We start from the raw sequence: 27,097 nt of genomic DNA, 5'->3' as shown, positions 1-27,097 counted from the left end.
CTAAAATTCTCAGAATTTTTTAAGTAACGAGAGTGGTGAAGGTGTCTTTTTTATGTTAATGAGACGATATTGGGACTAAACCTAAGGATGGGCACAAGCTGCCAGGAGAAGCAGCCATGTGATCAGAGGTTTGGAAGTTCCAGTCCACGCCCTGACCTCCAGGGGTGAGAGGGACTCCATCCAGGGTTGACTCAATCACCAATAATCAATGAATTAATCAGCGATGGCTATGTAATGAAGCCTCCATAAAAACCCAAAGGGATAGGCCTCACTGGTGGACTGGAATGCCGTTTCATGCCACTGAGCCAGGCCCCAGGCTCTGTGAGGACAGAAGCTCCTTTGTTACGGACCTTGCCCTGTGACCACTTCATCTGGTTGTTGATTAGTATCCTTTCACATCATTTGTAATAAGCCAGTAATCTAGCGAATAAACTAGTTTCCTGAGTTCTGCAGCCACTCCAGCAAATTAATCAAACCGAAGGAGAGGATCATGGGTTCCTCTATTCTTAGCCAGTAAGTCAGAAGCACAGGGAACAACATCAGAAGTTGGGCCAGTCTTCGTCTTAGGGGGGCTGAGCCCTTAACCTCTGGAATCAATGCTCTCTGGGTAAATAGAGTCAGAATTGGATTGAAATGTAGAATACCCCGCTGGTGTTAGAGAATTGCTTCGTGGTATGGGAGGAAACCCACACATTGGAATTGGGAGCATAGCCCTCAACACGTATGCTTAAGACATATGTTAACATCAGGGTACTAACTCGATTTCTTTAGGCAATAAAACTCATCAAGATATACATTAAAATTGTACAATTTTTGTGTATCAATAAATCTAACAAAATCCAAGTCATTCAGCTGAAATATATTGAATGAACACTGGCCTTAGAGTGAGAAGAAAAAAAATATAGCCTTGAGCAAATCACTTAATGACTGAAGAAATTCTGACATCAGAGGATTTTGATGAGATTTAAGGAGATAATATGTGAGAGAACTTTGTAACCCATTAGGATATAGATGCACATTCCAGACATTATTTTTTTTTGTAATTTACAGAAAAGTATGGTTTTATTCTTTTAGAGAAAAATTTTCAGAAAATAATGTAGGTTTATGAAAATGTGCCTATAATTAGATATAGTGGTAAAATATGCTATGAGATAGGACATCGAAGTAGAATGGCTCTCTATCTAAAATCCACATCATTTAGAAGAAGAATATTTGATATTCCAGTCATTGTATCTGTATCCTGGAAGAGGCCAAAAAACCTGAATTCTCTCAACTGCCTTCTATCCACCCCTGCAAACTTAACTGCTTTCTCTTCAGTTCCACATTCTTTCCTCCTATCTCAGCCTATGAAGGGAATTTTCATCTGACTAAATCTCCTGCCTCGAGGAACTTATCTGATCAATTATCCAAAAAAATGAGGCCAACTTTTCCTCAACTTTATATTTTCCCTTTAGCTACAGCTTTTTCTTTTTCCCTCCCTTCACAGCTAAGCTTTTCTGTAGATTTCGTTATATATGCTTTTCCCCTTCGTACCTTCCCACTCTTAAACTCACCAAAATCTTGAAACTACTATATGGGACTGCTCTTGGCAAAGGCAATCAATGACCATCTTGCCACTAGAGTCTATGCACATTTTGTGTTTACCTTCCTTGATTCTCTGCGGAGTTCAAGGAGGGAGTGAGTTGGGGTAATTTTGGAACACTCAGATGGAGATGTAAGTAGGTATTTACATTTGTAGACCTAGAACTAAGGACAGAAGTCTGAGCTCCTTACATCTGAGAATCTTCAGTGAACCCCTGCAATGTGTAAGAAGAAAGAGGAAAAGGAATACCAACAGTTAGGAGTTCAGCAAAGGAAATACAGTCCATGGAGAAACTTGAGAAGGAGACTGTGGTGGTTTTAAAATATGTCTTTGATACTACTTGATACTTTGATACTCTTCCTTTTAATAGAAGGCTCTTAATTCTTCTCCCCTTGAGTGTGGGCTGGACTTAGTGACTCTCTCCTAAAGAATGTAACTCAAGAGTTACTACGTGACTTTCGTGGCTGGGTCATGAGGAGGGTAGCTTGTACCTTGTTCTCTCAGTCTCTGAATCTCTCGTTCTGGTTGAAGCGAGCCACCATGTTGTCAGGATATTCAGACAGCCCTGTGGAGAGGCCAATGGGTGGAGAGGCCACACGGGGAGGAAAAAACTCGCCTGCTGGAGGACTGAGCCACCTTGAAAGCGGAACCTTCTGCCTCAGTCAAAACTTCTGATGATTCCAGGCCCCAGTCTTCCAGGCTTCCAACTGAGACCCCAGATAATATGAGGGAAAAAACCACCACTGCTGTTTCGTATTTTAATATTAGACCCACAGAAACTATGAAGCAATAAATAATTATTGTTGTTTCAAATCACTCAATTTTGGGGTGATTTGTTATGCAGCAATAAATAATTAACACAGATGAGCCAGACGGCAGGAGAGAAATTAAGAGAGTTTGATAAGATAATTTGAATTTTAAAAACTCCAACTGTCTAATATCCAAAATGTATAAAGAACTTATACTACTCAAAATACTAAGAAACAATCTGATTTTAAAAAGGATGGAAGATCTGAATAGACATTTTCCTAAAGAAGACACACAGAAATGGCAAATAGAACCATGAAAAGATGCTCAACATCATTAATCATCAGGGAAATGCAAATCAAAACCACAGTGAGTTATCACCTTAACACCTATTAGGATTGCTATTATAAAAAAGACAAGAAATAACAAAAGTTGGCAAGGATGTAGAGAAAAAGGCACCCTTGTGCACTGTTGGTGGGAATGTAAATTGGTGCAGCCGCTGTGGAAAACAGTACGGTTTCTCAAAAAATTAAAGATAGCAATACCATATAATCTAGTAATTCCACTACTGGGTATCTACCCAAAGAAAGTGAAAACACTGATTCAAACAGATATATGCACCCCTGTTTATTGCAGCATTATTTACAATAGCTAAGATAATGGAAGCAACCCAAGTGTCCATGGATAGATGAATGGATAAAGAAGATGTGGTATATATATATATATATATTCCATCATATGACTCAGCCAAAAAAACAGAATGAAATCTTGCCATTTGTGACAACATGGATAGACCTAGAGGATATTCTGTTGCCAACTCCATAATCTTTTTTTAAAGTCAATAACCAAAGATTAGTTGACTTAAAATTTTTTTTATATAAATGCAATTAAGCAAGACGTATTATTTTGTATCTAGTTTCTTTTTCTTAGTACACTGCTAGTGAAATTCATTCAGGTCATTGCTTATATAATAGTTCATTCCCTCTTTTTTTTTTTTTTTTAAAAAAAAGACCTTAATTGAAGTATAACTAAGATACAGTGAATAGTTCATTCCTTCTTATTGTCAAGTAGTCTTGCATTGTATGAATGTACCACAACCATTCTCCCTGTACTCTTATTTAAAATACATTTAGTTATTTCCTCTTGATCATATGCAGTGAAAACATCAAAATTACATGGACAAAGTTATGTATAGAAAAATTTGATATCATTATAAATAACATCAGATAAAGAGGTGCAGTGTATTAGGAAATCACTGGTAGTTATCATCTCTCTGCGCTGATGGTGCAGAACCTACTTGAGATTCTGTCTCTCTTTCTCTCTGCCCCTCCCTCACTTGTGTGTGCTCGCTCTCTCTCTCTCTCTCTCAAAATAAATAAACTTAAAACAAAGATATTTTTAGCTGTATTTCCTAAGGACATTTTGCTAATGATACTAGTTACAAAAAGAGTTATCTTCCCAGTGCTGAACTTCTGAGGCATAAGTACTTCCCAAAAAATTGGAATTGGGGACACAGCACAGATAGAGATACTAAACTTAATTTTGTTATTTTCCCCAGAGGATCAAAAATAATCTCAAACCATATATTAACTATTGTCCTGCAATTTCTACTTTATACTCTCTGTTAGTTTTGAGTTCTAAGAGCAGCCAGGAGAGTATCTGAAAACACTTTGTTTCTACTTTGCCTTTCTTCCTGGTAATATAAATATCTGAAGAGGTTATTGCTTAACCTATTTAAAACAGAGACATTCTAATTTATGAATACTAAAAAAAACAACAACAAAAAACCTTGTTCATTTCTGTTAAACGATGTGATGAGCTGGAACTGGTGATTTTTCTCAGTGGAAAGGACATGTCAAATAAAGGAAGAATTTCCCTTGTTGCATCCTTAACAACCCTTTGATTATTCTTTATCACTAACCTTTTGACCACTTCTCTCACCCTCTTCTTTGCTTCTACTTCCCCGTATCAGTAAGTGAAAATGCCATTCTCATCACCATCGTCTCATGGTTATTGACCAGGCCTCTACAAGCACAGATTCAACCAAGCCGTTAGGGATTTGAGCAGGTGCACGGTTCAGGTATCACTGCTTCCTTCACTGGAAGCTGGAAATTGAAGTCAGCGGTTGTAATCAAACTAAAAGGATTATAGTTCATCTGGGCTATTATTCACTGCTGCTGGTTTCATTTGTAACTTGTCTCTGCTAAGCAATTAAAAGTAAGCCTTTATTATAAGAATTTGTGTACGAGTGTTTTACAAATGTAAGCCACGCTGGTTCTGAAACTTGTGAGACAAACCTACAGGGATATCCTATTATTTTAACTATTCTAACTTACATTTAATTTAAGGTTTTGAGGAAGATTTTATTTCTAAGACAGCACAGCCGTATGGTCAGCAAATAGAGCCTGTGCCGAGTTACAAATGAACAGTAGAAATAATGATTTCCAGTGACTACTGTATATATCATGGTGGTGAATCAAGATATTTTTGTAAAATACTCAAGTTGCCTTAGGTTCAAGGCAAACAGCTAATTCCATGATGGATAAAATACTATCTATGATGATTACATTGTTTAAAATCACAGGTGAGGGACACCTGGGTGGTTCAGTTGGTTAAGCATCTGACTTCAGTTCATGTCATGATGTCATGGTTTGTGAGTTCGAGCCCCTGCATCAGGCTCTGTGCTGGAGCCTGCTTCGGATCCTGTGTCTCCCTCTCTGTGCCCCTTCCCTGCTTGTGCTCTGTCTCTCTCAAAAATAAATAAATATTAAGAAAATTTTTAAAGTCACAAGTGATGTACACAACCCACTTGTTTGCCTATAGGAAATAATTAATAAAGTAGGTAATCTATAAAAGTTCACATTTGGTTTGCCTCACCTTCATCCCTAACTGATTACGTGAGTGGCTTAATAATCTGGTTACTTAATAATACTGACATTTAATTTTTTTATCTTTAAAAGTGGAAACTATAATTACAAGGTGGTTGTAAGGAATAACCGCCAAGTGTAAGGCACCCGGCATATACTTGGTATGGGGCAGATAATCAGTAATTGGTATCTATATTTTTCATGACAACAAATAATTAATTCTGTGTAATCAATTGGCTTCCTAAAAAATGCTTACCATGTTTACATAGAAAAACCATGTACAGTTTTGTCATTTGGCTTGTTCTCAGTCAGGCCTAGGAAAGGCAGTCACCTTGGTATAACACCAGCTTTTTTTGTTTCTTTGTTTGTTTGTTCTCACTAGAGATGCCAGTGGTGTAGTGGCCCCGAAGTTGACAATGACCTTGCCTCAGCCCAAGTTCTTCTTGTGAGAGAGCATTGTGTCCACTGCTTCTGGGCTGTGTGGTCTGGACTCTACTTTCTGGGCTACTGCTTTTATTCCTTGGACCATATTTTTCTCACTGATCCAGAAGGAAGGTGTAAGAAAACACTGAAGTGTAAATATATTTTATACTTCAAAGGTGCCTTTGTTGCCACTTGGCAGTTTACAAGGAGAGTTGATGATGATTAGTTTATAATTCTAAGAAAACAAAGCAGGGAGTTAGACTTTCTTTAGATTAGCGGATAGGGAGGAATCTAGGAGGAGGCCTTATCTATCCCAGCAGCATGACGACATCATTTATTTTTTTAATACAGCTTTCCAAATGTTTCGATGACCATCCCAAAGAAGATATAAATACTCCAAAGTGGTGGGATCATTTCTTAGCGGTTTCACTGAAATTTTCTCTAAGTGCTACTGAGGAGAGATATGCAGGAATAAGAATCATTGGTTTTATTGATTTGTTCTGTGACTTTGCGCTGCGACGGAATCTATCTTGGACATCCTTATACTGTAGCACACTGTAGGTGTTTTAAAAATACCTCAAATGGGGACTGGGTGAAATTGTCCACGTCCAAGCCCCCTAGGCACTGATGTGGAGGTTAGTGAAGACTGGTTGGGAAATCCATGTAAACAACTGAAAGAACTTTTAAAAACAAATACATTCAGGAGAGTGTATTCGCCCAGCATCTCCATAAACAGTGCTTTTAAAAGCAAATACTTCACCGGGAAAAGTGCCTTTATTCGTCAGCTGGAATGCAGAACTTAGAAAGAAAGAGAAGAGTCTATTCCTTTGTTGGAAAATAAGAACAATTTAGCTTCTGGAAATGACTTCACAGCTTGGAGCCCAGCAATGCCTAGTTTGGATTAAACTGCCTATTAATTAAACTCAAATGATTAAACATTCTTCACCTTGCATTGCACCTCTCAGAAAACAAAAACAAAACAAAACAAAAATCCTGGGGTTTTGAGTGAGGAAAAGTCACACCACACACACACACACGCGCGCGCGCGCACACACACACACTCAGCCTGTCTAAAGTGCACAGCGTTTACAAGGCCAAGGGACCTGCGCTGACTGCCGCGGGCGACTGGCAAACCCTGCTTCTGGGCGGGCAGGCGCTGCGTCCCGGCGCGTTGGCAGTTGGCGACCCCCCTTGACTCCCCCTCTGCGGCGGGGCTCCCGGTGGCCTTTGGAGGCTCGGCGGCGGCGAGTCGGCTCCAAATGTTTTCCATATTTGTTCAGCCTCCGTAATTCGAATACCAGGGCCGGCTCAGCCCGCCCAGCGCCGCGCTCCGGGGCCCAGCGCGCCGCGCACGCACCCACCCACCCACGCAGCGGCCATGGGCAAGGACGAGCAGCCCCGCGGCCAGCACAGGCAGGGGGGGCCGGCCGCGGACGCCGCCGGGCCCGACGACATGGGGCCGAAGACGGGCAAAAGGGCCCCCAAGGAGTGCGGGGAGGAGGAGGCCCGGACGTGCTGCGGCTGCCGGTTCCCGCTGCTGCTCGCGCTGCTGCAGCTGGCCCTGGGCATCGCCGTGACCGTGGTGGGCTTTCTCATGGCGAGCATCAGCCCCTCCCTGCTAGTCAGAGACACTCCATTTTGGGCTGGGATCATTGTAAGCATCAAGTCTGTTTTGCCTAAGCGCGTTTGCCAAACAGGAATGCACAGCAGCATGGTGGAGCCCAGACTAACCCAACTGCATGCGCCCTTCCGCTCCTCTAACTCGCGCTCTGCTCGGTGACCCGCGTGCCCGCCACACTTGGTGTGCCCGGGGAAGGCCGGGCGCCGCGAGACCCCCGCCCCTCTGCAGCAGCTTGCTCCAGCGGGCCTGCCTTTAACGCTCTGGAGCTGGGGAGGCGAGGCAGAGGCTGCTTATTTTGGTGAAATCGGACAATCTCGATAACGACAGCAGATTCACTTTGGCTTTGGCCTCGTCCTCGTCCCCGGACGCCACCCTTGCGTCTAGATAAGTAACAAAGTCAAGGACGTTCATCTTGTAAGAGCAGGTTTGGAGAAAGCCTGCTTTGGGGGCTGCCACCCTGGGTCGTACTGATTTTATTTTATTTTTTACATTTGAGGTTTCATTAGTAAGTTTTATAAACTAATGTTTTAAGGCAGGGTATGTGAATACAGCAAGCACAGCCCTCCTCTACCGGAGTCTAAATAGGAGGAAGCCAGGGGCTGGCCGGGGCAGAAGTGTATTTGGGACTCTGCTAATGGATGCACTGTTCTAAGCAGAACACTGGTCAGCTGTTGTGACTGAGTGTTGGAACACGCAGCGCACTTGGCTTAATTAAATGGATTCTTTGATGTGAAATGGGTGCCATTTACTGAGCACCTAGTGTTGCCTGCCCCGCGAGGGGCCTTCCTTGTATTATTTCTAATCCCCACATCGTCCTCCTGAGATACTTAATATCATTGCGTTTCTCAGATGAGAAAAGCGGCGACAGACTCACCCAGGGTCATGAGTTGGCGAAGTTGGCAAATCAGCCAAGTTGATTCCTGTTTGCACCAGAGCACACTTGTATTTTCCTCAGCGAGCCGAACCGCCACCCCATTCGGTTTGTGATTTTAGTATTGTTAGAGTGCCGTGAGGCTTACTCACATCTCTTTCACGTGCAGTATTGTCTTAGATCCACGAAACAACACTTTGAGGTGGAAACTGTTACCCGTCTTTGGACAGGAGGAAGCAGGCTAAGAGAAGCTAAGTGACATTCTCTAGGCCCAGAGATGAAAAGTGGCACAGCCAGGCGGCACTAGAATGGGTTCCCTGGCTCCTAGGTTCATACTGCACCATGACTGCTCTGACTGCCCACAGGAACTAGAACTCCTAAAACTACCCTCGAAATAATTTTGTATGGGGGACAGATGTTAAAGACACCTAATAAATATGCATCGAGGCAGGTATTTTCTAATTAAGATTATTTGAACTCTCAAATTCTTGCAGAGTAATTTAAAACTTTTAATTTGTGTACTACGAATTCCCATGAAATTATCATGATTGGAGTTTTCTAAATCAAGTAATTTTAAAAATAGCTGTTCACTAAGATATACCGGGTATTTTAGTCACCTAAATGACTGTCAAGTGACTCAGAGGGGGAAAAGTTTGTCTTTTAAGACTGGGCGAGTTAAAAAGAAAGAAGGAACGAGGCTCCTTCATTCAGTGGTTTTGAATATCACTTCCAAGTGCTTTCTATCCTTTCTTGATTTCAGCTGCAAAAAGCCCAGTACTAAGAGAGCAAATCAGGTGCGAAAAATGTGTCTCAGTGTTTAGGGCACGAACAGTCGTGCAATTCTGAAATTTCATGGGCTCCTATTAGGAGCATCACATGCCCCTAATTGCCTTGGAACCTCCCTGGATGTGAAACAAAGAAGATCGAATATGGCCAGGTCTCTGTTCTTTCTAGTTTTCCAGTTTATCATCTAGGATCCATTTGAAGTTAGCTCGTAGTGGGTAGCCCTGATCATATCTTTAATCTTGAGCTTTCTTTCAACAGAGAATCTGTAGAGAGAAAAGCAGTTAGTGGAGATGGCCTGGGACAAGTGAGGAGGGTCCCCAAGAGCCGGGCGAGGAACAGCTCTCATCCCAGCTGGGCCAGAGTCCCAGGCTCCCACAGCCACCGTGCTTGTGATCCTCATCTCCCTGTGTGTGGCTGGTCTCAGGCATGCGTCCAGGCTTTCAGGGAAGGGAAAAGACAGGGAGGCAGAAGTGTAAACACCGCACTTGGTACTGAGCCTCAGCTTGGCCATTATTTGCTGAGTAACTTGGACAAGTTACTTAACCTCTCTAGGCTTCCGTTTCTTCATTGATGAAATCAGAGTGTAACAATAATTCCCACCTCTTATGGTTGTCGTGAGGACTAAATAAATTAATACAAATCCTAATACTTAGAGCAGTGCTGGCTAGTGGTAAGCATTCAGTGGTGAATTAGCTCTTTTTATTAGCAATCAGAGAAGCAATCGCTGGTAGTGGGAATCACTTTTCAAATTAGAAGCGGCTCTATTTTCTCTCTAGTGTTGCGGAACAGTTATTTCAGACTTGCTGCGTTTCCTAGACCAGTTAAACCTTGAAGGAGATGTCCATTTGACTGTCTCAAACTTTCTCTGTTCACAGCCAAGTTACTATTAGCAATCTTGTGATATTAGATTAGTTCAGCACTTTCTAGATCTCTCTGGAGGCTTCTAACAATTAACTTGGAGGAAAAAGACCTCCTCAGGGTCGTTTTCCCTAGGGAAATGGAGTGCTTGTAGTCTGCGGTATCCTTTGGTATCCTGCAGGAAATGTTTGCACACTTTAGGATATCTGCTAGACCAAAGCAACACACGTCAGTCCCTGGGACTGAGACAAAGTCAAACCCACTTCTGTAACTTAGGCTGCATTTGAGCCAGGCCCTCAGACTGTACACCCACCCCATCAACAGCTTTAATGCTTTGCTCTTCTATTTGTCTTTATACTGGTTGCCTCTCCTCTTACGATAGAGTACTTACTTCATTTTACAAAGGTTACTATCCCATTACTTTAGGATTTGGGGATTGCCTTTCTCGTTGTAGAATCTGGGTAGGTAAGTGGAATCCACTCAGGTGACTTCTCATTGACCAATGTCTGGGTTACTTGATGAATATTCAGTAAACTTCTAGTTATACACTGAAGTCTGTTGATCTGTGATCAGAGGTTTATGTCCAGTGGAATTTTAGGAAAACAAATAGGTCATTTCTTACCTATCCATAAAGGTGACTTCCCACATCCTCAATCAGAGAGATGACTGAAGTCTTTTTACTTCAGTTACAAAAGATTCCAGTAAAGGGGGGAAAAAAAATGGAATGGAGCCACATAGAGACTATGTAACCTGTAATAGTGACGTTCTTCTCTCAAGATTCTTTATAAATGGTTTGAGCGTTGTAAGTCACAGCACAATGACAATACAAAGTGAAACAGGGTCTCTGAGGATGAACTTGGCTAGGGCACAGCACAATGACAATACAAAGTGAAACAGGGTCTCTGAGGATGAACTTGGCTAGGGCACAGCACAATGACAATACAAAGTGAAACAGGGTCTCTGAGGATGAACTTGGCTAGGGCACAGCACAATGACAATACAAAGTGAAACAGGGTCTCTGAGGATGAACTTGGCTAGGGGCAGGGAATCCTAGGAAATAAAATGTTCCTCTGCATTTTATTTGACTAATGGCTTGAGTAGTTGGGTCAAATAGGCATTCAGGTGTGTACATCATTCCAGCATCCTTATTGATAAAAAAAATTATTTATAAGAACTTTGAGGCCTTTACTTACTTCTTACGCCAAATGAACATAATTTGGCTTAAGTGAGGTGTAACGTGTTTGAACTTTGGCTTATTTTTCTTCAATCGGTAACATTTGTTGGAGGTGTCTGCTGTGCTAGGCATTGGTCTAAAAATAATGAATCATATACTAGGAGGAGATCTCCAGAGATCCTGATGGACATGTGTGCCCTTATCACATCTGACAGTAATGAATACTTCCGATTAGAAAATTGAACCTACACAAATATTTTTAAAGCCCATTTACCTTTCAAAGTATTTCACTTACAGTGATTTATTTGCTTTGGCATCTCTACCCTGAAGTCCATTTAAGAGCAAACTCTTGCCTCTCCTCCCCAATGGGGATGCCGAGTATTTGTTAGTCTCTTGGCCCTTGTAGGGAATATTCCCAAGGAAAGTGGGAATTTGCATTATTGTGGTTTTTAGCTTTCCTCACACTTTCTCCATTTCTCCCATATCACACTGAGCTAGAATAAAAACCCTGAGATATATACCAAATTAATCACATTGGAAAGTTTAAGGAAAGGGCTTAAAAGGAAGAATATTTCCTTTCCTTAATGTCATTCATAAAACTCAGCATATGAATCTGTAATGATTTAAAGCCCTGTCAAGAATTTCAATAACAGTTTTCATATGTTAACTTACTCTAAGGACTTCAAAATGCAGGTGTATTCAGATTTTCAAAATCTATTATTAACCCTTGCTCAATGGAAGGGAAAATTGGGTGGTTATTTACTTTAAAACAGAATAGATCCTGAAATGTACAAGTAGATACATGAAATATAGCAAGTAAGGAACAGATAATATTATCCTTAATGTATAAGTAGAAAGACCAAGTGAGACGTGGTGATTTGGCTAAATGATTTGATCATGGTTATAGGAGAAACCGTAGGTGAGGAAAGTTTGGCATTTGGGTTTTGGACCGACCCTGAAAGGAAGCGAGCTATAAGTGGTGTCAGTTTTCCATTAAGTATATTGACATTTGAGAAATTTAATCTGAAATTATGTTTTTAGGAAAACTTTACATAGTAATACATCGTTTTTCATATTGAGACTTTGATATGCTTCCAGAATCTAATGGTGTGCCTCTGGTACTACTGGGAAATAATTTTTATTATAGCAACTGTCACAAGATTGTTAGAAACTGAGGCATGATAATTACATGGCTTACCTCTGTTTCCGCTGAGTATATATACTAAATACTGGTAGGAAAATTATCTTATAGGTATGTGACATTCTCCTAGAAAGTATAAAAATGGAATAGAACTGAATTAATTTGGCAAAAGAAATTAATTTAAATAAGTGTGTGAAAATAATGGAATATTTGAGAATTTTAGTGACCTGTTTCCTGAAAAGATCTTAGAATAAGGAAGGTTAAGACTGGGCAGAATCATTAGGAAAAATGTATTTTCAGGTCTGCTGCTAGCCTCATACTAAGCCACACATGCAAAGGCCAAGGAGGTACTTATATAATGAGGAAGTTATCCCTGGATCCTTTTTCTCTTTTCAAAATAGAGAGGGGAAGTGGTGGGTCCTGGTATTTTTCAGTCCTGTAGTGTGGATATATTCAACTCAGAAATTTAACCTCTGGAAACTTTTGAGTGTCAATCATCATTTGGTTTTATTTTTTATGGGAGAAATACTGGTGCATAGGATTGGGGTGGGGGTAATCACATAAAAATAAAGCAGTTATTCTCTTTAAGTATAGCGCATGTCCACGGGACTCCTGCGTAGCCTCTCGCTACACACGTGATGGGCACCCAATCAGTGTTGATTGATAGAACCCTGTCTATTCCACACTTCCCATGATCATAGCTTCCATTTGAACTTGTGACAATCCATTTCCTAAACTATGGTTTGAGGAATGACATATAGTTTTACACTACAAATTTAAGTTTATTGATAACACTTTGGAGAATGATGAGGTCAAAGTAAAGAATGTGTTATTCCTCCATTTTGGGCCCCTGGGTTCCAGAAATATCTAGGATACACTACCTTAGCGTTACTGAGATGTTTAATTCTGTGTTGTAAAATAACTACAGAATTTTTAAAAAATAGGAAAAAAGGTCATTTGGCTTTTTTCATGTTTCTTTAAGTAGAATAAATGAGGACAAATTAGGACTGACGTGGCTGAATGCTGATGTCTCCCTTACACACAGAAAGCAATGGCATAGGTTTCCCCAATTTAGTCCAAGAGTTTCGTAGTTTGCCAAATTGATAATCCACTTTGAACGTGTTCTGAGCAAGTGGATGTTTTCTAGTTTTTCTCTTGCCTTTAACCTTGTCTGTGACATTTCTACTAAGGGTATTCTTTAACTGGGTCCACCTGCCGGTGTTTCACCCTGAAGGGTTAGCATCAACATTAAAGGCTCTGTGAAGAGCTCCGAATGCATATATCTGTGTTGCTGGAGGAAAGGAATGGAATCTAGTCATTAAACTTTAATTAGATATCATTTGGCTGCAAACTACAGTTCATTTTTAGGGCCTAGATCCTGGCAAACTAGAGACATGCTGATCAAAGGGGCCCATCAGAATCTAGAGCTGGATGGGACCTCATGATGTCATATTTTAACTCTAGGCATTTCTCGCTGTGAGTATTCAAGTCTGGGTTTCTTACCACAAGTTCATAAGCTCAAGGTGAGCTTTTTTCTTTTTTAAAAAGTGGATGTTGGTAACAGTGTTTATAACATCAGCCATATTAAAAAAAGAAAGAAAACATTTCAGAGGCACATCCTCTTTCACATTTTTTGGATGCCACCTCACATCTCAGCGTATTTAGATAAAACTTGGCAGGAGTTAACAGATGCCTGAGCGACACAGCTCACTGGATCACCCTGGTTAATTTTAAAATTCATATGTGTACACCTACATGTACAGCAATAACCAAAATACGTCCTTCTTTCTGTCTTAGTCTGCTCCAGCAGCTGTAGCTTTCCCACTGTGTGCTTCCAGAAACTTCCCTCTGTGCCTGGCCCTGGAGGGGCAGCAAGATCTCTCTCCCTTCCTCTTATAAGACCAACGGTCCTATCGGATTAGGACTTTACCCCTGTGACTTCACTTAACCCTAATTACTTCCTAAAAGTCTTATCTCCAAATTCAGTCCCCTTAGGGCTTAAACCTAGGAATTTGGGGAGGACATAATTCAGCCAATAGCACTTGCAGGGAGGAATTGAAGTTCATGCAAGCACCTCAGTGCTTTTTCTAAAATCTCATTTCCCAGTTTATTCATGACGGCCCTATGGCTTCCACTGGAAAAGACAGAAGTCTGAATGTTTCTGACGCGAATTCTGAGCCAGTAGGCTGCTATGTGGTGGTGCACCAGGGCGGCGTGGCTCTGTGAGCACACCAAGAGTGAGACATATGGAGGAGGTGGTTTTTACTGCATTTACAGATTGCTGCTTTTGTCAAATTTCTGGAAAAGTCAAGTGCAGTAGATTCAGCCAGTGCCGACAGTTCTCAGGGTAGCTTAGGCATTTCATTTCCTACCAGCTCTTTAAAGCATAGGAACCACCATTTAGTAAATTTCTGCCTTTCTTTTCTGTTCTGGGAGTGCCTTGGTGGCATGATCTAGTGAAATGACACCTTGGCCTCAGAGGCAAAGAAATGAGGATGGTTGGCTGAGTGGCGGTCACTGTCCTCTGATGGGCAGTGTGCTCATGCTAGGTGTTTCTAGAACTCAAAGAAGTCACCTCTCAGGTCTTTATACTGTGCAGCTGTTGTTTTAATTTTTTTTCTTTTTCTTAAATTTTTAAAGATGTTTGTTTATTTTTGAGAGCGGCAGACAGAGAGAGGGGGAGACACAGAATCCGAAGCAGGCTCCAGGCTCTGAGCTGTCAGCACAGAGCCCGTCGCAGCACAGATTATGACCTGAGCCCAAGTTGGACGCTCAACCCACTGAGCCACCCAGGCGCCCCTGTTGTTTTTGTTTTTTATGATGGTTCTGAAAATTACCAGATTACCAGCGTTTGTTCTATGGAATAGGTCAGAGCAAAACCCGGGAGGTGTTCCCACTTTGGGCCTCCTGATGTAACAGGCTAGGAGCCTGTGTCTCTTTATTAGATTCCCCCACCTCCACCCCATCACCTCCACCTTCAGCATGCCTTCTCACAGGATCCTATTTGTCTGGTTTAGAAATCCCGAACTGGGCTCTGCTTTTCTTTATCAAGTGCTGCATAACCCAAACCATCCCAGAAGGAAACACGCGAGTAGACTTAACTCGGCCAGTCCGGTACGCCTCCTTTCAACAGTTGATCCAGTCCCGGGCCCAGAATTAGGAGCACACACAAGCCATGGCCCTTGTTTCGGGGCCCCTGCAAGGTCTGTGCTTTGACCTTGGAGCCTATTTGAAGTTGACACCATTCTAATCTTGCTAGAGCCACGTCCCCTGCCCAACAGCCATGAGCGTGTCCCAGTGCTGTGTTCCCTGGGTGCCGGCGAGAGGCCCCTAAGTGACTGGACACTGGAGAGCAAAGCATTTGCTCGCAAACAGCGTTCTCAGAAGCCGCTGAAGTTCTCTGGGGGCCTGCTTCTGTTGTTGCAGAAATGAGCAGTTCTCCGCCCTGGCTGGGAGAGGCTGGGAGAAACATCAAGAATGCTGTTTTAGTGGCGTGCCACTCAACTGTTGTTTTGAAAGTGTTCGATTCAGCATTCATTGTAACGAGCCATCAAAACCCCCTTTAAGATAGGTTATTGTCAAGGCCTCTCTCTTGTGTGGCAGATAATGACAGGTGACAAGAAAAGAGGGGGGATGGCAATGTGTTAACTAGACCCTGACTAGGGAGAGAATTTTGGCTTCATTACTGGGGGAAAGAATAACACCAGCTTCCTTCTAAAGTATCAGGTGCGGCACACCTATGAGGCCATTAGGCTCAGGCTGAGTCTTATCTCCCATTTAGCTGTGCCAGGAGAGCTATGAAGGAAGGAGGCCTTTTCCAAGATAAGGGAAATAGCAGTTCAGTCTTCATCGTTTCTGTCGGAGAGCAGAGCCTGCTGCTTTTTTAGGGCGACTGCGGGCGACCCCCCCCCCCACCCATAGGAAAGGGTGGAGCATCCAAGGCAATGAAAAAGCAAGCCAGGTCTCCATAAGGCGAAGACATTATAATCGTTGGAAAATACTTTCTCCAGGACTGCGTAGAGGTGACAGGCAGAATCGAGCCATTTTACTTTACATGTTACACGTTCACTAAGTTTATGCCTTTCTCTCCTGCAGTCAGCTAGCTAGTCAGCCTCTGAAACAGAAGGACCAAACCCACGCAGGTTGGCTTCGCTTCATAGTCTTTTCATGAACAAGTAGTTTGGGACGCCTATTAAAGCGTTTTGATCTGCGTGAAGGGCTCTGAGACCAAATAGAATTTTTTTTAGACGAACACTGGGTGACCGTAGCTATTGTGGTATAGAACCCTCAATAAGTAATTCTCATTCAGTCACCGTCTAGTGCGTCACAAATTTTTCCACCCCGAGACCTCCCTGAGGCCTCGCTCCCCTTCTGCCTGTCCTCACACACATCACAAAAAGCTCAGTGTCTAGCTAACCCATGTTGCCATGGAAGGAAGGGAACACGAGAAATGCTAGAGAGGCTGCAGGCTGCTTGGGGACACTGACCTCTTCATTTTGAAAAGGACAAAACACTTTCCAAAGGAGAAAAAATATTACTATACATCACCTAATCTTACTTTACAGCCTGTTTTTTAAACATGCTCTCAATTAGAAAACCCACCTGATAATATTTTTTGAAGGCTGAACAGGACAGTTCTCTCATTTACACTCTTGTTACCATGTTATATAATTGAATTTATATTGATTTACTGTATAATTTCTATACACTGTATCATTTTGTAACTTTTTATTTATTGTACTATTTCAGATATAAAAACCCACGGGTATCAACGTAGAATTATCTCTGCAATCATTTCTAAAGTGGGGCCTAATTTGAGAACCTACTTAATTACATCTGAGTAATAAAACCCAGCCTATAACTATACCACAGGATAGGCAAAATCCACTTTTACAAGATTCCCTTCCTTTCTGAGGACTTGAAAAATCCCAGAGTGAAACAAATGAAGTATATAGGTTGTAATTTTTCCCACAAATGTGTAGCAATTTGATCCCTCCTGTTGATTGGTGGGAGATGCTAGAATGCAAACTCTGTTTCTCCTACATTCTTTAAAAATGGTTAATTTTGCAAACATAGGTATTTATTGAATTTATTGGCAATTAGTTTCTGATAAACCACCAAGAGAGTGAGTTAGGTGGTTGGTAAGAGCAGAAACAGAAGCCTATAGAAGAAAGAATACTTACTAATAAAACAAAGGCTTCACCCCTTAGCCAGTCTATCTTGGTCTTTCCATATGCCAGGGACAGTGCCGGCCGGAGCTCCGTGTCTGGGAGACGACACAGGGACAACCAGCTACAATACAGTTAAAAACCCTAGTGGAAGGGGGGTGCCCGGCAGAAGGCAGCACAGTGCAGGCTGTGACGAACCCTGCTCAGAGAGGGGGTCTGAGATTGCAGAATGGGCATCAGCTTTGCGGTGAAACAAATGTGGGTGGAATCCTAGCTGTATCAATTTGTAACCATTTCCAAAAATTTTTGATTTTGCTCCTTATTTTCATGTTTGGGTAGGTTTGAATGAGTACAAGAGGCTCTATGTAATTCTATGATTTTTTTTTTAATTATGAAAACTTTCAAGTATGTAATAGCATATAGAGACTAATAAGGCAATCACCTGCTATTACCTAGGTTTGTCATTTTATTTATTTATTTTTTAATGGTTTATTGTCAAGGTGGTTTCCACATAACACCCAGTGCTCATCCCCACAAGTGCCCTCCTCCATGCCCATCTCCCCGCTTCCCCTCTCCCTACCCCATCTGTCCTCAGTTTGTTCTCAGCATTCAAGAGTCTCTCATGGTTTGCCTCTCTCCCTCTCCGCCACCATTTCCCCCCTTCTTCTCCCCCACGGTCCTCCGTTGAGTTCCTCCTAATCCACCTATACGTGCAAACATATGGTATCTGTCCTTCTCTGCCTGACTTATTTCGCTCAGCATAACACCCTCAAGTTCCATCCATGTCATTTTAATATTTTGTCATAAATTGTCTTCGTTTTTTAAAGAAAGGAAACATTACAATACATTGACCTCACGTATTTCTTTTCTCAGCCATATTCTTCTACCCCACCTTCCTTCTCCCGAGTTACCTACCCTCCTGAATGTAGGTGTTTGCATGCTTTCATATATGTGTATAACCATAATCAATAATTGTGTTTTATGTTTTAAATTTTACGTAATTGGTAACATGAAATCATTCTTGCTCAACATTGTTTTTGAGATAGTTTTATAATAGTACATGGATACCATTCATTCACTTTTGCTATGGTATATTTCATTATAGGACTATACAACAATTTACTTATTCTGTTGATGAGAAGTTAGGTTACTTTCAAAACTGAATTATTATTATTTTTTTTTTTTGCAATTGTAAAGTGTTGCAATGGAATTCTTTTCCATGGCTCCCCATGCATGTATTTCAAAGATTCTTTAGGGCACATCCCTAGGAATTGAATTACTGGATCATAAGATATAGGCATCTTCACCTTACTAGCTATTGCCAAATCAGGACCACAAAGCCATAGTTGTACAAATTTATACTCCCACCAGCAGTAAATTCAAATTTCCACCAATCTACAACTTGTCAACGTTAGTTACTGTCAGACAATTTAAATTTTTACCTATCTTATATGTGTACAATATCTTGGTTTTTGTTTTGTTTTGTTTTAAGTAGGCTTCATGTCTGATGTGGAGCCAGCTGTGGGGCTTGAACTCATGACCATGAGGTCAAGACCTGAGTTGAGATAGAGTCGATTGCTCAACTGACTGAGCCACCCAGGCACCCCATGCAAAATCTTGTTTTAATTTATGTTTTTCTGATTACTATAGAAGTTGAGTGTATTTTAATGTTTATTGGCCATTTTATTTGTTTTCTAGCATTTATTTACTGAACCAATATTTTCTATGAGTTGTCTCTTGTTCATTGATTTATAGGATTTCTTGTCTTTGTTATTTAACCTTTGTGTTTTTAGCTCCTGGAAATGTCTTCTCTTTTTGGTACCATGTCTTTAATACTTGTTTATGGCGCCTTGGTTGTGAATCAGGTTTAATTTTAACGTATTTATATTTATCAATATTTTTTATGGTAGGTGCTTCGATATATTTTCAGTCTCTCTCTACTCCAGGTCATAAAGATATTTTTCTAGACTGTGTTCCAAAAAATGTTTTAGGGTAGCTTTCATGCTTATATCTTTAATCTATGTGTCCTAACTTTTTTGCGTGTGATGTGAGGTAGTGTCCAATTTTTTTTCATATAAATGATGCATCGTTTCAGTACTAGTTAGTGAATAATTGATCCTTTCCAAACTGAATTGCTGTGGCCATTTATCATCTATCAAGTTCCCATATTAGATTGAGATTTGTATCCGTGACTCTTTTTAGTGTCTTCATTTCATTTGTCATTCACTGTGCCGATACCACAGTGTTTAAATTAACAGCACTGCAGTATATGTTGTGATAAAGATGGAAGCAGATGCCCACCTCTATCCGTCCCCACTCCCACCTCATTCTTCAAAATTGTCTTGGTGAGACGTGGCCACGTTCTCTTCCGTGTATATGTTAGAATTGGCTTTTGAAGTTCCAAGAAAAATCCTTTTGTTATTTTCATTTGATTTGCACTTTTACTATGTGAGCAAAGAATCTCTTTCCATTTGTCGGATGTTCTACAGTTTAGCGATAGTGTGTCCAAATGTGGATTTTTCTTTTCTGTTTTTCCTACTGGGGACTTGTTATGTTTCCTGGATCTAAGATTTTTGCATCTTCATCTGTTCTGAAAAACATTTCCGAATATTTTAAATATTTGAAAAATGTTATGGTTTTCTTTTTTTTTCAAATGCTGTCTCTCTCTCTCTCTCTCTCTCTCTTTAGTCTCTCCATCTGAAACTACTCTTAGAGGTATGTTTGTCCCTCCTATTTTGTCTTCCCTGCTTCTTACCCTCTCTGCTGTGTTTCATGTCTCTCTCTGTTCTGTATTTTGGATTATGCCTTCAGATCTATCTTCTAGCTCACTATTCCTCTTTTCAGTTGAGCTTAATCTATTTACGTAGAGTTTTCAATTTCAATGTTTTTTTTCATTCTAGAACTTCTATTTTGTTTTAATTGATGTTTTATTTTTTAATATATCCCTGGTGTTTTTTAAAGTGCCCTATTCTTTATTCATGTTTTCAGTTTCTTCTTTCATGGTTTCAATTATTTTGAGTGTACTTTTTTTTTTTTCTTATTTTGAGAGAGAGAGGGAGCATGAATGGGGGAGAGGCAGAGAAAGGGAGGCACGAGGACCCAAAGGGGCTCCGCTGAGAGCAGCAAACCCGATGTGGGGCTCGAACTCACAAACCCTGAGACCATATCCTGAGAGGAAGTCAGTCAGTTGCTCAACTGACCGCAGCACCCAGGCGCCCCCAGTATACTTTTTCTATACGTCCTATCTTCAGTTCTGTTATTTGAAATTCACAGGGTTTAATTCTTAGAGAGAGAGTATGTATCTGTGTGTGCGCACATACACTTAATGCAGGCCAGTGCTGGCCTTCACTAATGAATTGATTATTTATGGGATTGCTATAGTTGGTTTGTGAGTTCGTTTTCCAAGAGGCTTTCTTTGTATGTAATAATTTGCTGTGGCCTGTTTGAGGGTGTAACCTTCCCAGATGGCTTCTCTTGCCAGGTGTCAGTGCTGTCATGAGCTACTTCCTTTTTCTTAACCTATTTATTGTGGAAAGTTTCAAGCACATAGAAAAGTAGATCAAGTAGTATAATGGACACTCATGTTCCCATCACCCATCTTTAATAATTATTAACTCATGATCAATCTTGCTTCATTTATGTATACTATTATGCTCCACGCCCACACACCACATATTGGTTTATTCTGAAGTAAGTCCCAGATAGTATATCATTTCATCCAGAAATACTTTCACATGTAAGTCAAAAGATGAAGACTAAAAATAATCAAAATACTAATCATCACTAACAAGTTAACAATTTCTTAATAGAATCAAATCAGTGTTCAAATATCCATGATTAACTCATGAATATTTCTTCAGATTGTCAGAATCAGAATAAGATCTATACACCACAATTAGTTTATATATTTCTTTAAAATTTTTTTAAAAATGTTTATTTATTTTTGAGAGAGAGTGATAGAGAGACAGAGACAGAGCATGAGCAGGGGAGGAGCAGAGAGAGAGGGAGACACAGAATCCGAAGCAGGCTCCAGGCTCTGAGCTGTCAGCACAGAGCCTGATGTGGGGCTCGAACTCACCTCCTGTGACATCGTGACCTGAGCTGCAATCGGATGCTTAACCAAATGAGCCACCCAGGTGCCCCAAGTTTATATATGTCTTATGTTTCCTTTATTCAAAGATTTACCTTTTCTCTCTCCTTTCTATCAGGTCTCTCTCTCTCCCCTTCCTTTCATCTTTCTCTCCTCACAGTTTTTTTTGTTGAAAAAAGCAAGTAGTATTTTTTTTCAGGACTGCTTTCATGTTACTTTTTCAAAACCTCCACCTCCACCTCCACCATCAGCCAAGACAAAAGTTTTCTCGATGACCTTCCAGTGCTAGTAGGTTCATTACTCTTGAGTCATGTAAGGGCATAGTCATTTGAGGGGACTACCTCTATGCCATGGTCTTAGCTCCATCTCTTAGCCTGTAGAAGCTCAGAGCATTTAATGTATTTTATAGCAAGAAGGGTTTCATAGAGGTTAGTTAGGCTATTAAAGCCTAATATTAAATTATGCATAAATAAAACCTCAAGATGTTTAAAAAAATCTGGTCAACTTGAAGGTTTCTTAACCTCTCTGAGCACAATTTTCTATAAGATGGAATACTATATTTTACCTATTGCATTGTTTTATGGAATAAATGAGCAAATATAGAAAGTAAGTAATGCACAGAACGTACCCTTTCTGGGTAGAGGAGGTTCTTGAGCAGGGTTTGAAGAATGAATATTACTGGATTCAAAATAATTGAAGGGGGAAGAAAAAGTAAGAGGGCATTTCAGGTGAAAGGCACAATTCATGTCCTGGACCAAGTTTTCATCCACAACCAACTTTCTTGCTTCACGATTCTGTTGTTTGTGCTCATTTAGTTTTTTGAGGCTGTAACTGCAGAACTTCCCAGTGGTTACTATCAAATATGAATCTCAACATAGATACATGAATCTGTTAGACTATTAAAGTAAGACCCAAATTAAAGGGATTCTACTTGAATGTTTCCATGATAAGTCATACATTAGGATAGTTGTCGGATTGGTCGTCTCTTCTGTTTTCTCTGTGTTGATACAACACTCAGCTGTGAGACTCATGGGTCTAAAATGAGCTATTTGCAATAATCTTTAGGCAAGGTTTTTGGAACTTGTGAATTGTAGCAATTTCATGCTGGCATGTCTCTCAAAGATTTCCCTAGCTTTCCAGCCTTCCTTTGGCAGGAACATCAAGGAAAGCACACTATATCCATAGGATTTGAGGGATTCATGCTCCCTTCATCCAGCTGCTGGTCACAAATTTCAACTCCTTTTTATCAGTTCCATCAGGATAGTTTTCTGTTATCTTATAAAGCAACAAATGAGCTACAAGTGAACATCTGCAAAGTACAACGTGTGCTGAGAAATAAAGCAGTCACTTGACAAGCATAGTTTCCTTCCCGTACTTTCTGTGCTGGTACAACAGATGTGGGTAAACTGCACAGAAATGCAATTACAAGGCAACACTGGCTAAGAAAATTAAAGATATATATATATATATATATTATGTATACAAATAAATACAGTATATGTAAATATATATATTCTATATATATATATTTCTGGCTATCAAATAGTTTGAAATGATTATTAAAAAAAAGCCACCACTCTGAATTATAAACGATGTGTCCCACCATGGGAAAGAGTTTGGCCTGGTATGTAACTGCTCTTTCCTACTCCCTACTTCTTCACAAACCAATCAGGGCTTTTATTGTAACAGAGCAGGTGAATCTGTCTCATTGCTGATGATTACATGAGCAATGATTGCCTTTAGAATGGCCTCATTACAGGGGCGTCCAGCTTCGGCTCAAGTCATGATCTCGCAGTTCGTGGGTTTGAGCCCCGCGTCAGGCTCTGTGCTGACAGCTAGCTCAGAGCCTGGAGCCTGTTTCAGATTCTGTGTCTCCCTCTCTCTGACCTTCCCCCGCTCACGTTGTCTCTCTCTCAGAAATTTAAAAAAAAAATAAAAATAAAAGGCCTCATTACTTCTCAGAAATCTTGTTTTTAAAAGATATTTTCCAAAGAAATCTAGATTGAGCCACGTTCTCAGCGATGAGAGGCGTGCTTTGCTTTTCACCTTAATCCATTACCACATAAATTATTTATTTTGATTCAATTTGAATATCTTTGCATACCATATATGAAAAGTCCATACATATATATACAGTAATTCAGACACAGACTTGTCAAGTATCAATTCCTCAATCAATTATAATAATAAAGGAGAGAAAAGACTGAGTGCATATTACAGATGGGCTAAACTCAGGTGTGATGGAGCAAGTGCCATTTGACCCTGAAAAGAAAGAATTTTCTGTGATAGATCTGGTTATCTAGAATTGCCTTTTCATGGAGAGATTTTGACCTGGATCGTGACCTGAGCTGAAATCAAGAGTCAGACACTTAACTGACTGAGCCACCCAGACACCCTATCTACTGAGCTTTTCAAAGAATAATTTCTTAGGTTCTCTTTGCAAAGCAAATATTACAAATTGTTCCCCCATCCCCCACAGGAGGATGGGGAAATGCGCAGATGAGGGTGTGTGCTGTAACCCAAACTCTACTCAGGCCAAGCAGAATTTAGTCCTTGAATTACGATAGTATTTCTTGACTAATGCTGTCCACTGGCAATTTTTTACTTTCAGGAAAAAACAAAAATGAAAAGAGTAAAACAGTGAAGCTCTAGGTTTGGAGGTTCCTAAGGCAAATGAAAAGGCGTTGAACCCTTCCTGATGTATGATAAGTCAAATAAAATTCTCCTTAGCACAAGTTGCTAGACATAAAAAGTTGTTGCTAGCTATAGTTTTGTTTAAAGTGGAAAAGAAGCTACTACTTCACCCTTGGTATAATAAAAACCAAGGAAAATGTGGGTTTTTTGAAATTTATAATAATGTTCTGGGCTTTAATGCCTGTACATTAATATTTGTAATGTTTACAGACAGATAGTTACAGCTTTCTCTTGCATCTTGATGTTTAGTCCTGCCATAAACTCTTTGGTTGATTTTGAATCTTTATATTTATATCACTTTTGGAATTCCCCATTAATATCTGTACACAAAGTTTGGCTAAAACAATTATGCTTTTTTAAAAAAAAAAAAACAATATTAATCTTGGATCTGTTTTGGACAGAAAATATTTTTAGCTGGACAGCAGTTTTTCAGAAATTAAATGCTTGTCTTTGTAAAACCATAATAGTGTAATCAGAGAAACATATGCAGCTCAGCATGGTTACCAAGTTTGGAATTTCCTGGGTAGTAGAGAATAAATAGGTTCGATGCAGAAAGGAAAAGAAGCAGAAAATGAACTTTATAACTCTTAAGTGTTTGCAAACTATTTATGTCAACAATTTTGGAAAGATTTTTGAAAAGTGGGCCCTTGTTATGGAAGCTAAAGTAGCCCAAGTCACTAAGTGAATGGGTTCATTTATTTATCTGATACGTTTATATTGACTACCACATACATGCTGGGTATTGTGTTATGTCTTTCACCTACCCTGTCTCACATAATCCTTACAGCAGTTTTTGAAGGGGACATTGTTGATGATCCCACAGATGATGATGATACTGAGGCTTGAAGAAGTTAACTTGTCCAAGACAAAAAGCTAGAACGTGGTGGAGGTGGGTTTTGAACCCAGGTCTGTCGGATCCAGAGCTAAGATATATTGCCTCTGTCTCTGTCTTTATGCACGTGGTCCATTTTGCTGTAAAGCTTTATATGGTTACCCTCTGTCGCCCCTTTCCTGGGGACGAGTGTAGGTTATCTTTAATGGAGCCTGTTAGGTCCTGGGTAACTTAGAGCAGATACGCGTTGTTGGAATAACAGAACCATCAAGGTTCTCATAAGAAACAGCTGTGAGTCAACCATCTTTTTTTTAAGGGGCCGGTGGGCATTTCCAGTTCAGTTTTTAAGGGGGAACATGCCGCTTTGAGGACTAATTATTTGTATTTTGCTAATTACTATATGTCATGTTTGTGGGAAAAAGAAGCAATGATGTTAAGTCCTATGTTCTCCGTGGCTTCTCTCGAAAACTGACATAGGATGTTTCTCCTAAGGTATGTGTTTATGGTCTGCCTGTCCACTTTAATCTTTGGCTCTGCCAACGTACTGTAATTTTTGTCTCTTCTATTTACTGAAGTATCTCCAGATCCTCAAAGAGTACCTGGCACGTGGTAGGTACAAAATGAGTATTTGTTAAATGAACAGAATGTGATTATTTCTAAGATGTGATAGAGGGCTACATTTATATGTAATATTCATTTCAGCTCAAGTTTCAGAGTAAGTTATTCTGGCACAGTTTGAGGTCATATGAGATGGAAAAAAACAATATCCACTGCAATTGCAGGCATAGCATTTATGATCCTTAAATTATAAAGTGTTCTCTTTTCTATGTTATCCATGAAGAGACTGAGTCCTTTTTTTAATTAAAAAATTTTTTTTACTGTTTATTTATTTCTTGAGAGAGAGAGAGAATGTTGAGTGTGAGAGGGGCAGAGAGAGAGGGAGACACGGTATCCGAAGCTGGCTCCAGGCTCTGAACTGTCAGCACAGAGCCCGACATGGGGTTCAAACTCATGAACTGTGAAATCATGACCTGAGCTGAAGTCGGATGCTTAACCGACTCAGCCACCCCAAGAGACTGAGTCTTTTTTTTTTTTTTTAACGTTTATTTATTTTTAAGAGAAAGAGAGAGAGGTGTAGAGTATGAGTGGGGGAGAGACAGAGAGAGAGATCAGAGAGACAAGAGACACAGAATCTGAAGTAGGTCCAGGCTCTGAGCTGCCACCACAGAGCCTGTTGCCGGGCTTGAACTCACAAACCATGAGATCATGACCTGAGCTCAAGTGGGACGCTTAACTGACTGAGCCACCCAGGTGCCCCTCAAGAGACTGAGTCTTGAGACTGAGTCACCTTCTCCCAGCATGGACAATCGTTTGCAATCTCAAAGACTGTTCTCACTATGCCTCAGGAGTGGTACTTCCCACCATGCAGCACAGGAGAGGAGCAGATGATGGAATGTTCTCTAAATTTCTACAACTCTCACTTCACTTACAGTGCTGTCCAGATTCCCCCATAGAGGTGGGCCAGGCTGTGTGATGGTTAACAGCTCTGTACGTGATGCAGCTATCAGCTCTATATTTGCTCTGTGACCTTGAGGATCAAACCCTTCCGAGCCTTAGTTCCCTCATCTGTGAAATGGGGCTAATGATAGTGACTACTTCATAGGATGTTCATGAAGACCAAGTGGGATCATTTACATAGAGTGCTTATTTAATGCCTGGCACATAAAAGTGTTCAAAATGCGCATAAAATGTCTAACCATTTAGACTTGATAATTAGGTTTTCGTATGTAAATACAAAGATGATGGCCAATATTCACTCGTATCCACTAATACAAAGTAGACTGTGTGGTAGCTGTAACCAAGATAGTACATGTGTTATCAGTTTTAAGCATGGTTAACTTGGTAATTCATTTGTGAGCCCTTAAATATGCTCTAAATTTGATCTACTCTAATAAGCGTACATGTGACTTGCAATAATAATTATTATAATAATTACTGCTAGTTTTTCTCCGGCTATCTCTTGGGCGTTATTTTAGGCACCTTATTTACATTATCATTAATCTTTGATTTAACCATCATAAGAAGGCATTGTTGTCTCTATTTGATAGATAAGGAAACTGAGGCTAAGAAGAATTAGCTTTGTCCAAGATCATTTAGCTACAAAAATAATAAGAGTATTTTTACTCTATTAGAGCATCAACTCTAGCCCACATTTTCCCCACTATGCAGCAGTTAATTACACT

At 40.4% G+C, this 27,097-nt stretch overlaps 1 protein-coding gene across 5 annotated transcripts in view; it reads left to right on the top strand.

The window, feature by feature from the left end:
- SSPN (sarcospan) overlaps positions 1–27,097 on the top strand; it is a 114,970-nt gene that overhangs the window by 70,069 nt on the left and 17,804 nt on the right. Inside the window, exon 1 of one of the 5 annotated variants that reach the window (XM_039240807.1) lies at positions 6,940–7,273. The exons of the other annotated variants lie outside the window; for them this stretch is intronic. Coding sequence (XP_039096738.1) covers positions 6,998–7,273 — 276 coding nt within the window. The 5' untranslated portion in view covers positions 6,940–6,997. Of the gene's footprint in view, positions 1–6,939; positions 7,274–27,097 lie in introns of those variants that run through there. 5 annotated transcript variants of the gene reach the window in all.

This window comes from Hyaena hyaena, unplaced genomic scaffold (assembly GCF_003009895.1).
Source record: "Hyaena hyaena isolate Hyena2069 unplaced genomic scaffold, ASM300989v1 scaffold_182, whole genome shotgun sequence".
NCBI lineage: Eukaryota > Metazoa > Chordata > Mammalia > Carnivora > Hyaenidae > Hyaena > Hyaena hyaena.
Note: the sequence above shows the minus strand (reverse complement) of the source record. Positions and strands in the feature narration are given on the sequence as shown.